Genomic DNA, 12,191 nt, shown 5'->3' on the forward strand with positions numbered 1-12,191 from the left:
CAATAATTAACATATTATATCTTCTTTGTCCAACTTTGGATGGGCTAGCTGTTCTCCACTGCTTTCAGTCTTTATGCTAAGCTAAGATAACTGTCTCCTAGCTTCATATTTAGCATACAGACAGTGGTATCAATCTTCTCATCGCACTGTTGGCAAGAAAACTAATAGGTTTGTTTCCCAAAATATCATAAAAACAAACATTTCATAACTGTAAACCTTAGTCTTTAAGACGATGGGCTTGATAGGTCAGTAGTCCTCTAAAACACTGTTGTATGAATCATGTTTGTTTTTAATTTTGGCACAAGTACTCAACCTTGAAGCAATTAAAAATGCTTCAATGAATGTGACACAAGTGAACTCTAGAGATCACTGGTACACAACCTTAAGTCATTTTCTCAGTAAATACAAGACATGGATTGTCTGCATGAGTATTTGTGATTAATTTCAGTCATCAACACTTTGAATATAGAAAGTGTATTTTGTAGAGAAATCTTTCTTCAAAAGAAATGTATTAAGTTGGCCATAACTTCATGTTCAAATCCAGTCAGTCATTTTCTTCTTCTCTCTCCTCAGACCAGCACTTTGTGGACAGACATCAACTTGCACTGATCGACAGAGTGACCAATGTTGCACCGATTTTGGATGAGCTCCTTGCCAAAAAAGTCATCGGCAGAGAAAGATATGAAGAAATCAGGAAACTGCCTACAACTTATGCTAAGATACGGGAGATCTATCCTTCCATTGAAGCTAGTGACACATGCAAAGACATCTTCTATGAAATCCTTACAAGACATGAGAAATATCTCATTGAAGACATCCACAAAAAGAATTCAGTGTAATGGTGAAATCCAATATTGGACCAAACATGAATTGTCTACCTGAACACAAAATAGTTTTATACATTATCCATGGTGCTATACTAATGTTAATGCTATGTCTGTGGCGCTTTGCTACTTGGGGGTTTTTTAACAAGTTGTCTTTAATTTTACACATAAATTTGGTGAAATTTGTCTTGTGCTCAGTGCCTTCTCCGTCCTGATCAGTGAGGCGCATTTTATTGCTTCATTTTTTAAACAAAACATCATGAGATTTCCTGTCAAGTTTAAAAAAAAAAAAAGATGCAGAAAATGTTTATCAATCATGTAAGAAATGAATCTCACCATCCAATGTTTTCTATTAAAAATTTAATTACATCCAGTAAGAATTTGCTGTTGGAGCTTTATTCCAAACTTTTTCTAAATTTCTAATAAAATGTTATGATTTCTGTTTGTGATTCTTACATACTGAGTGAATGGAGTGAATTAACCAGAATATGATGATGTAATCAAATGCATTTCCCATGAGTTTTTAAAAAAAAAATTACACATTGATCATAAAATCAATGTGTCCTTACATATTCAGAGGGATACAAGTTTTTACTGATAAGATGAGGCTGTGGATGTGGATGTCAGTAAGGAAATATAATTAAATGATGTTATAAATAGAAATTTTAAAGTATCATGTAGGATGATTATTTTGCTCAACTTTGGAACTTTTTTTTTAACTCACAAAAAAAAAAGAAAGTTTTGTACATTACCTGCAAACCCTGTTTCCATAATCAACTTCCTCTGTTGTCATGTCTGTAATGAAAGAGAATGTTATTCTCAGATGGCGCACTCAGATTCTGTTAACTCCTCTGCACTGACTTGTTGGTAACACAACAGCACATTTCTGCAAAATATACTCAAATTACTTTGGATACAAATGGAACTACCAGCATCTGGTTGTCAATGCACATATGCTTAAACAATAATTAATAGAGGAAATCATAAAGTTCTGATAACCCAGTTGTATACAGGGCAGGAAGAAGGGATTGCACACTGACCACTCATTTTACTGGCAGTGAAACAACTTTTCATAGAAACACAGAATACCAACATTATTTCAACCTAACACCTCCTCTTGAATTAGCAGCGTAAAAGCAAGCCACATGGTAAGTAAATTAGCTTAGCATCTGTACAACAATACAAACAAATCAACCAACACGCAGTGAACGGCTGTATAACTGTCTGTTCAGTCAGGTTTTACTCACAGTTGGTCAGGGATGCACACAACTCACACCACTTGGATGCCAGAGAGTCCACTTGTCCTGACTCTTTCTGCACCACTTTCCAAGCTCCATGGGCTTAATTGCACAACTGCCCACCTTTGCCACAACAGGGCTCCTGCACAACAGCCGGCTGTCTTCCCAACACCCTTCAATTTGGATGTAGAACTGAGCTTCAGGTTCCCTGATTTTTTTTTATTTTTTTTTTTTAATTTATTGAACAGTTCCATTCCAACAAAAAATTAAACAACATAACTTAAAGGGCTAGGGCTTTTTTGTAAATCATAATTTTCTATTAAAGCAGAAAGTGTCACTGTCTTCTTCTTTTTCATGACTTTCAGAGATTTTATGTAAGTTTTTTTTTTGTTTAAGATATTTTTTGGGGCATTTTGCCTTTAATTGATAGGACAGTAGAGAGTGACAGGAAAGGGGCAGAGAGAGGGGGAGTGACATGCAGGAGAGGGTCGGCCTGGCTGGGAATCAAACCAGAGACTCACCTGCTAAGAGCATTGGCTCATGTGGTGCACACCTTAAGCACTCAGCTATCGGGTCACCCCTTTTATGTAAGATTTTATGAGAAGAGACTCATTATGAAACACAGGATTTAGGTTTCACTTTCATATATTTGATTTGCGTACATAAAATTTCCCATGGATGAGGATGGTATTAACCAGAAGGTCATTTTCCAAGTCCATAGATGATGTCCTTTTGAGAAAAGTTTAAAGATGAAACCCTGAAATGTTAAAGATGTCACAAGTGGTTGCGAGAGAGAAGAGTGAGGACACTTGATGAACCTTTGCTCTTGTTGGACTGACTGTTTGAGGTGTTCTGTCTTTACCATTTCATTCATAAAGGGTGTGTATCTGGCCAGAGGAAAGGGTGCTGAAAACAGTCTTATATTAAAGGGGAACTGCAGCAGTTTTACACATCAAGTCTGTTTAAAAACTGTGAACTCATGTACAACCTCTAGAGGCAATCTGATAAACAGCCTCAGTACCTTGAGGCAAAGAAGAAAATCTGGAGGTGTGGCGTTAGAAAGAGGTGATCTTACCCTGTAGGTCATATGACATTAGAGCTATTAAAATGTTAATATTTATAAAAACAACGTTATTATTAGAAAAACAAAGCACTAATTTCAATAGCTTCTGTCACGTGACCCCACTGGTTCACAATCTATACTAAAAGGTCTAAAGTAATAATATGGCCCAGAGAGAACACGCCCCTTTATAAATTATATTAGTCTATTAAACTTTCATTTCATAAATACTATGATTTTTTTTAATGTCTGATTTATTATATGTATGATTATATGTCATGTGACTCAGGGGTTCACCTTTTTAAAATATGACCTCAAATCTGGACTCACAAACCTGCACCGTTTTACTTGTCTGGGATAACCTAATCCAGATTTGACAAGGCTAAATATAGTCTTTTTGGTCTGCAGGCATTACTGTTTGGGGGTTGAAAACAATATTTAACTGACATAACTGTACAAATACTGTTTCTATAAATAAAAATAAATTTCCATATTGTCATGAATCTAATACTGTTACTTTAAAAAACATATGTCCCCTTTGTCTTGCAGCATGATGTAAACCTGCAGAGAAATGGGCGTGACGATAGGAGGAGTAAAGAGGCTTAGTGACTGTAAACTGAACACCTGGTCAGACCAGAAGAGCTACTTTAAAAAAACAAAACAACAAAAAACAACTACCTCATAAGCACGTTTCCCTGAGTAGAGAGGTAGAATATTAGAGCTCCTGGATTTTATTCTGAATTCAAGAGGCACAGAGAGAGACCTGGTAAGTTTGATTCTCACATCCAGGAAGAGGAAGTTATGTCTCCTTTAGATGGGTCAGAATAGGTAGACTTCAATACCGTCAGTGATAAAGACATTATATAGGGATGTATTGTGTGTGTGTGTGTGTGTGTATGAACAGAAGCTAATGTCTGCAGTCATTGTGCCAACAAGAGATTTAGCATTGTTTAATAGTAGGGGACCTTTAACAGTGTGTTTGTAGGTTTTTGGTTTGTAGGTTTAAAGTTTTTTTATCATTAAATCATATAGTTTACAGAGTTTACAGTCGTTTGCAAAATTCAGGCACTCCTGGAGAAAATACATGTTTTGTCGATTTTTAAGTGAGAACAGCTAAATACAAACTGCAAACACTTAAGTCCGTTACTGTTGGGTTTTTTGATTCATGGATTTTAAAAGCACAATAAATAAATAAATAAATAAATAAATGTGTGAAAGTCTGGACTGTCTCCACTCAAAACAATCAGAGCTTCACTAACTTGTCAGGGTTTGATTGACCAAGCAACTGACTTACGGATCTGAAAATGAAGCTAACTGATGCCTGCAAAGCAAAGAAATCAATCAATCACACAACAATGACCAACAATGTTCTGTTCTTAACTTTCCCCACATTTTTCTTACAGCTGCCCGATCCTTGGCAGCAGCAACTGAAGTAAATACCATGGGTGCGAAGGTGTCACGCACAGGTATCATGTTTACGTTAATCACTGAGTTCAGGTTGTTTGCAAAAATCCAAAAGTTAAAGCACGGATCTGACTGTAAAACCTATTTCCTCATTGTCCGCCTTGTTGAACCATGGAGGGACATTTTGAAAAGGTTTAGCCTCTTTTAATGAAGGTTGTGTTTTTTTTTTTGTTTTTTTTTTAAATATCATTGAACTGTCATAAAAAGTAAACAAAATTATACAAACTGAAATTTAAGTACCTTAATTAAGGTGATGCTCATCTGACCATCAAAATCACTCCTTAAGAGCCATAAGTCTTTTGTTCAGAAAAAAGGAGACATTAATTGCATTTTAGTTTGCCCCACTTTATATGAAATATACCCTGATGCTTATTATTACAACTCTGGCTCATGTTTCTGTCACTTCTTCCTCAGAGCTCTTTGTGGCTAAACACAAAGAGGAGCTGATCCGCAGTGTGACCAACGTTACACCAGTTTTGGATGAACTCCTCTCATGTGATGTTATCAATAAAAGAACTTATGATGAAATCATGTCTATCCCCGACTCCGAGGGGAAGATGAGAGCGCTCTTTATGGGGCCTTTGAGATCCAGTGGAGGTCAAGGAAAAAAGATTTTCTTCAACATCCTTGAAGCATATGAGCCACATTTAATAAATTACCTAAAGAGAAAGGAGTATGAGAACATCATGGATAAAGTGCCAGTAAGTAAATTCCAAGTTATATAAATTATTCTAATACAAGTGGAGATAGTGTAGATTTTAAGGTTTTGGGACTCAATTGTTGAGGACAATTGAAAAAGTGCTCTAAAAATAAAGATATTTATAACATAAAGTGTATAAATATAAGACTTTGAATGCAAGTGGGCCATTTAACTACACTTCTCTTTCTATGGAAAATGTTCTGCCAGGACCAGGTTGCCCATGTGGAGGAATCTGCATCTGTTTCTCCACATATTCAGTTTTTCCTTTACAGCACAAATGTACTACTCAATCACAATGTGTGGTCTTTGATAAATAAACAAAGCTACATGTAAGGTTTGCTGGATGAATCAAATTCACAGAGATCACTTTCCAGTGGTACTGTTACAACAGTTCAACTGCAAACACAGACCAGGAGGCACGGGGGAGCTTATGGGCAGTTTGTTATCTTGAGTAATGACTGGTTCTGTTGGCTGACCTGAGACTTCCATAGTTCTGGGTTTGGCAAAGAGGCTGGGAATGGCAGAGTGGAGCAGGCAGCTGTTCTGGGCGAAGGACAAAGACAGGCAGAGGGCTTCAGGTTGGGCAGAGCTGACTGGGTATTCTGGGGAAACCTGGCTGAGCAGATCGTAGACAGCAGATGTACATGGCAGGGAGCTGGCGTGGTGAACCGGAGGCACAGGCAGAGAGCACAATTAGCAGAGGTCAGGAGATCAGACAAAAAATAAAAAATAAATAAATAAAATAGATAGTTTGTAGTGAGGAATTTGGCTGTAGCACCTATAGGTGAGTGAACAATGTTGGGGAGTCTGGGCAGATGAGCCAAGCTTGAAGAGTTAATTAGCTTTGTTGACGAGCTGCAGGTGCTCAGGTGGAACAACAAGAGAGGGAAACCAGGAAGCCACACCCAGCATACAACCCCACACACACACAAACACACACACACAAACACAAATGGAGAAGGACAAACTGGGGACGAACATACGTGAGAAACAATGAAAGTGCAACGATGAAAACACAGGGGAGAGGGAGCCACTACACCTGTCTGGCAAAGAGCATACACATCCAATCCTGTATGACACTGTGTGATATGTCCTTTTAATTTTCCAGGTAGCAACAATGACAACTAAGAAGCAGCTTGTTGAAACACTGAATAAACTGAGTTCAGAGGAACTTGAAGAATTCAAGTCACTCATTGAACTGGAGAAAGGTTTCCCACACAGCTCAAGGAGTCGACTGAAAGTGGCAAATGTGCAGGATGTAGTGGAGCTGGTGGTGGAGACGTACAGACAAGACAGTGTGGAGGTGACTAAAAAGGTTTTAAAGGAGATGAACAGGACTGATCTGGTGCAGGGGTGGTCAGACGTCAGCTCAGGAGCCAAAGGTGAGGATAAGAAGACAGAAATATGTGAAAAAGATCAAACTGCTGCAGAACACAGTGCAATAGTGCCAAATGTGCCAAGGGGATGGGATGAATTATTTTGTAATGTACATCCTCATAAAACCTGTTGTTAAATAAATAATCAATGTTTCTTATATTTCTTTTTCTCCCCAGACAAACACCCTGAGCATGAACAGTGGCCTGCACTGATCCAGAGAGTGAGTGATGTTACATTAATCTGACTTTACACACTGCAGCTTTTATTATAAAAGATGATACAAACTAAATGTCTGTTTTTTCTCAGATGTTTTTCTCTCAGAACTGAAGCTGATCAAGCTTCTTTATGTCCACATGAGTCCTGGCAGGACTTTGATGCCAGCCGATAAACTTCCCCATAAACTTTTCCTTTGAATTCTCCAGGTAGAAACGATGGTGTCTGTTATCGAGCTGCTTCTGGAAACACTGGCTGATTTAAGCAACACACAGATTGAGGCCTTCAAACAGGTCCTCCTGAGTCAAATTCACCATCACAGACGTTACTATGACATTAAATGGAGAACGATGGACCTGCAGGACACAGTGTTTTTAATGGTGCAGACTTTTGGCCAACAGTCTGCGGAGATGATCAAGAAGGTTTTAAAGGAGATGAACAGGACTGAGCTGGTGCGGAGGCTGAGTGACAGCAGCTCAGGACCCACAAGTAAGACAATACAATACAACAAGACAACACAAGATGAAAACATGTTCAAGTCATAAAACTGATCCATAACAAGTTTTTGTCTTTTTCTCTCTACATCATAAATAAAGTTAATAATATTGAGAAAAGAAGATGTGTGTCGTGAAAAAACATATAATTGGGCTAATGTGAAATATAGCAATTGAAAATATTGCCTGATGTGAGTCACTCATTTTTCTTTCCTTTCTTTCTCCTCAGAAAAACTCTCAGAGGATGAACATCTGTCTGCACTGATCCACAAAGTGAGCAATGTCACATCTGTCTGACCATGTGAAGTTCAGCTTTTATTCAATGAAGGTTTACAATCAACATTACTGATAATAAATGATTATAAATGAACCAAACTGATTATTTAGATTAGATTCTCACAGCTCACAGTTTTTGGCAGCACAGTTGGGAGAGCTATTACAAATTATTAAAAAAGAGAAACATTAATGAGGTCAGAGATATTAAAGGGTTGAAGGAAAAATGACTCATCCTCTGCTCTAACAAACAGATAATATCCAAATATATCAGTAGCTCATGTGATCTAAGGAAAACTAATCCTTAACCATCCGATGTCTAATGACACTGAGAACAGGCAAAAAGATAAATCTTTAATTTTCTCAGTGACAAAATTACATATTTGCTCTATGAACAAATACTTTGAATTTTCCAGGTGGCAACAATGGCGGCTGTTAACGAGCTGATTTTGGAAACACTGACTGGTTTGAATTATGTGGATCTTGAGAAATTCAAGTGGTTCCTGCAGCTCACTTGCTTCCAGAAGGGGTTTCCATACATCCCATGGAGTCGACTGGAAGCAGACAGTGCAGATCTACTGGTTAAAGTGATGGTGGAGATGTGTGGCCAGCAATCTGTGGAGGTGACCAGGCAGGTTTTCATGGACATGAACAGGACTGATCTGGTTCAGAGGCTGTCAGAGACCAGCTCAGGACTCAAAGGTAAAACAAACAAGACAACTGTCACATTAATCTGTTATAATAAATCGATACAGTTACATTTTTTTTCAAATTATGGGGCAAAATATTAGATACAGCTTATAGTATAAAGCATAAATTCCCTTACCAGTCAAACAGTCTGAACAAAAACTGAACAACATCAGTTCACATTTTTCTTTGTTGGGCCACATGTTCTTGTTTGTTTTCTGGTCCAATGAGTTTGTCCAGTTTTTATTACCAGTCTTGTATTGTATATGGCCTGGTGGGAATGTGGTTAATGTTGTCTTCATTATTTCACATGAATCTACTGAACTGTCTTTTTAGTGAAGCTTTGATTGGACTTACACTACACTGCACTATGGAGACAGATAGACAGTCTGTATGAGGAAGGTTCTGGTCTGTGGCCTCCTCCTGCCTTCAGTCCACACACCTGAAATCCATCGGTGTCACACTATCATGTGCTTGTATCTGTGTGTTTTATTTTCACATCCTGACAGAGACTGTTGTCAAACCACACAGGTCTCAGCCATGAAATATTAGAGGCTTTTTACTCTCAGGACTCAGTATTATACACAGGACAAGCTCACACACAGGCTGCACACTGTGTTTTTATCATGTGATCACAATCTGCATTAAATATGTTGCAGCTTCAGGATCATCAGCTGAAGGATCTGGTGTGAATACAACAGAGGGAGGTAGGTGCCTTTATAAAAAATGAAGACACAAATGTTATTACTTGAACTGAGAATAATGTTAAACAGAATTGAAACTTTCCCTCAAAGCCCTGGAGTTATTTTCATCTACATTTCAGAGTATGAACCTTTAACACACAGTTTAATAGCAAATGTGACATCATGTTGTCATCAGGTGTTCATCAGGTGAAACCAGTAATTGATTTGATGGTGTTAGTGTTGAGTAGATGTTCTGTTTACATTAAACAATGTAAATGTAAACTGACTGTGTCTGATGGTAAAACCTGATGTGAAATCAATCATTTTTTTAATGTTTCCTTTCTCCTCAGAGAAATATGAACGCCTGTCTGCTTTGATCCAGAAAGTGAGTAAAGTCACATCTGTCTGATTTGGCACAAAGCTGTGTTTAAAGCATTCATTGATTGACAGAAAATTAATTGCCAACTATTTTGATGGTAAATACATTTCTAGAAAAAAATCCCTCCCCCGCATTTGCCATTCAGTTCAGTACTTTTTGCGTAAACCTGTTGACAAACACACCAGCATCAAACAGTCACGGGCAAAAACATAATGTAGTGGATTTTAAGTTACACTCACTTACCTGTATTCTGTCTTTGTGTGAATATGGCAGCCTCAGCTGTAACAGTTGCAAGGTCAAGTGGAGTGTCAAGGCAAGCTGTAAAACTGGATGGGTTACTTTAAGCTAAGGTGGTTCAGGATGGGGGTTTGCATTCGCCCTTTGGACTATGTAGCATGTAATGATGACACCTGGGTTTGTAGTTGGCACCTTTAATGTTCACTCTGATGTTTTCTGAAATCAAATAATATCACAGTACAAGATTTTTTTTTTTATCACAAATAGGTATGAAATAAACCCAAACACACCACAGAAGTACAAATACAATTACTGCACAAATTACTCTTATTGCCTATGGAGCCTAACTAAACTGATAACTGTACTCCTTGTTATGTAGCCTTATATCACCAAGCTGCTCCTAACCAATCAGGTCCAGGCTAACTAAACGGACATTTGGACCTTTTCTACAGCCGCTCCCAAATGTATATAATACATTTGATAAACAAAAAGTCCAAATGTCTCATTGAGTAGAGTGCACTACAGGGACACTACTGTCCTCATCTTGATTGGCGAGAAGATCCAGAAGCCTGATCGGCCTGGCCACTGGTCTAGTGTACACTCTGTCCATAATCCTCATGTCAGCTGCGATGAGTCTTGATAACACGTCCTATAGGCCAGAGGCCTCAAGGCAGCTGGGGTTCAACGATCAGTACCAACGATGACTTAAGAGCTCATTCTCTAGTTATACTAACTGAGATAGAGAGCCATCTGGCTGCCCAATCAGCAGGGAGAAGGGCATCACTGGGTCAGGGTAATCAATACTGGAGGATACGTAACCTAATGGTTTAGAGTTGAGTATCCCTTCCACCTCAAGTAATACTGTCTGTAGGACTGGTGGTGCCCAATGTGATCTTGACCGATTTGATTTCTCGCTCCCATACACCCCCAAAGTGTTGGGCTGCATGGAAAGTGGAAGGTAAAGTGGAAAGGTAATCTTTTGTTTGGCAAGCCGCTGCTGTAGGTCTGGTGACATCTTAGTGAAAGCATCCCGCAACTCTCTCTCTCCCCCACGGAAATTTGTCCCTTGGTCGTAGAACCATCTATTTGGTTCTACAAGCTCTCTTAGAGTCTTACTGCAAGGCCATAAGAAAAGAGTCAGCATCGATTGAAGAGAGGAGGTCTAAGTGCACAGCCCGTATAGTGAGGCACTTGAAAATAATGCCCCACCTTTTTTCCTTCTGCCACTCCTTCTTGACTTCGAGTGGCCCAAAGAAATCCACCCCTGTAGAGTAAAATGATCTAAGACAATCGGATACATGGTTACTGGCTACAGATCCTCTGATTGATGAAGCCTTCCCCCAACATGGATGAGTTCATTGGCCTCTATCTCTGGTGACTGTAAGTAGCCTACTACTGGTGGGCACAGGTTTCTTAGCCTTCAAGAGACACGGTTCCTCTGGGAAACTGCTCTGCTGTGCTTCTCTTATGATCAATATCTCTGCGTTCTGGTAATCATTTGCTCTGAGGGTTCTCCGAAATCTGCCGCCCCATGCAGCTTCTGTGCTGTCCTCGCCAGGAGATCATTCCAGGAGTCCGGATAATTGCCACCTGGTGTAGACTGAGTGGACTGGGTGGAGACAGATCCACAAAAGGTGGACTTACGAAGTTCTGCAGTGTCTTCTACTGCCTACTCAGTAGGCTTATTTGGCCGCTCTTCTGCGCTGAGCAGGAGGAAGGCTGGACCTTGGCTCCATCTATTTGGTTCTACAAGCTCTCTTAGTGTCTTACCATGTGTAAGGTCATCTGCAGGGTTGTTAGCTGAATCAACATATTGCCCATGAGTGAGAGTCAGTCAGCTCTTGGATTGGGGCAACCCTAACTCCAACAAAGACTTTGACGAGGCAAGATGATGACTGTAGCCATGACAGTGCTGTGGTGGAGTCTTTCCATAGGATGGAGCGGTCGATTCTCAGAGTGAGCTCTTTCTCTAACAGCTTGGATAATTGGGCTCCCGTAAGAGCCCTGCACAGCTCAAGCCATGGTATTGAGAGTGCACGTTTCGGTGCCTCCCTGGAACGGACAAGGAGGAATGACAGGTGAGCTTGCCCAGAACTGTCCACTGTTCTTAAGTAAGCAACCGAAAATGCTTGTTGGGACACATCAAAGAAGATGTGAATCTCTCTGTAGACATTGGACTGATCAATATCAACAGGGAGGTAGGACCTGGGCAGTCTGACTTGAGGCAACACCAGTAGCTCTGCTTCCCAGTCCTGTCTGGAGCGAGTCACGGCTTTCTTGCACTGGAATGGGATGGTGTCAATCTTCCACAGCTTCTCAACATACTTGAATAGCTCTGAAACCTGGGGCCTGACTGCTGTCACCAGGGACTGTGCTGGTTGTGGAAGAGACCCTGCTATCTTCAAAGGGCCTAGTAGGGTCCAACCCATGAGTCTATGCAGTGATGTAGCCTCATGGGCAGTGCAGAAGATAAGAAGACCGCATAAATCATCAAGTTGGGCAAGTGAGGGGATAAGTCTAAGATGGCCAAATTCTGGAAGGAGAGGTATCCCATATGTACCA

The 12,191-nt window shown here is 39.7% G+C and overlaps 1 protein-coding gene across 1 annotated transcript in view; it reads left to right on the plus strand.

The window, feature by feature from the left end:
- Positions 1-12,191, plus strand: part of LOC139612908 (uncharacterized) — a 49,003-nt gene that overhangs the window by 2,872 nt on the left and 33,940 nt on the right. The window contains exons 4-12 of the mRNA XM_071469056.1: positions 574-835; positions 4,440-4,588; positions 5,001-5,287; positions 6,395-6,668; positions 6,840-6,883; positions 7,086-7,365; positions 7,600-7,643; positions 8,060-8,345; positions 8,990-9,037. Of these exons, the coding sequence (XP_071325157.1) occupies positions 574-835; positions 4,440-4,588; positions 5,001-5,287; positions 6,395-6,668; positions 6,840-6,883; positions 7,086-7,365; positions 7,600-7,643; positions 8,060-8,345; positions 8,990-9,037 (1,674 nt within the window). The remainder of the gene's footprint in view (positions 1-573; positions 836-4,439; positions 4,589-5,000; positions 5,288-6,394; positions 6,669-6,839; positions 6,884-7,085; positions 7,366-7,599; positions 7,644-8,059; positions 8,346-8,989; positions 9,038-12,191) is intronic.

The sequence above is a fragment of the Trachinotus anak genome, unplaced genomic scaffold (genome assembly GCF_046630095.1).
Source record: "Trachinotus anak isolate AG129_WGS33_773 ecotype Australia unplaced genomic scaffold, CSIRO_AGI_Tana_v1 ptg000032l, whole genome shotgun sequence".
Taxonomy (NCBI): domain Eukaryota; kingdom Metazoa; phylum Chordata; class Actinopteri; order Carangiformes; family Carangidae; genus Trachinotus; species Trachinotus anak.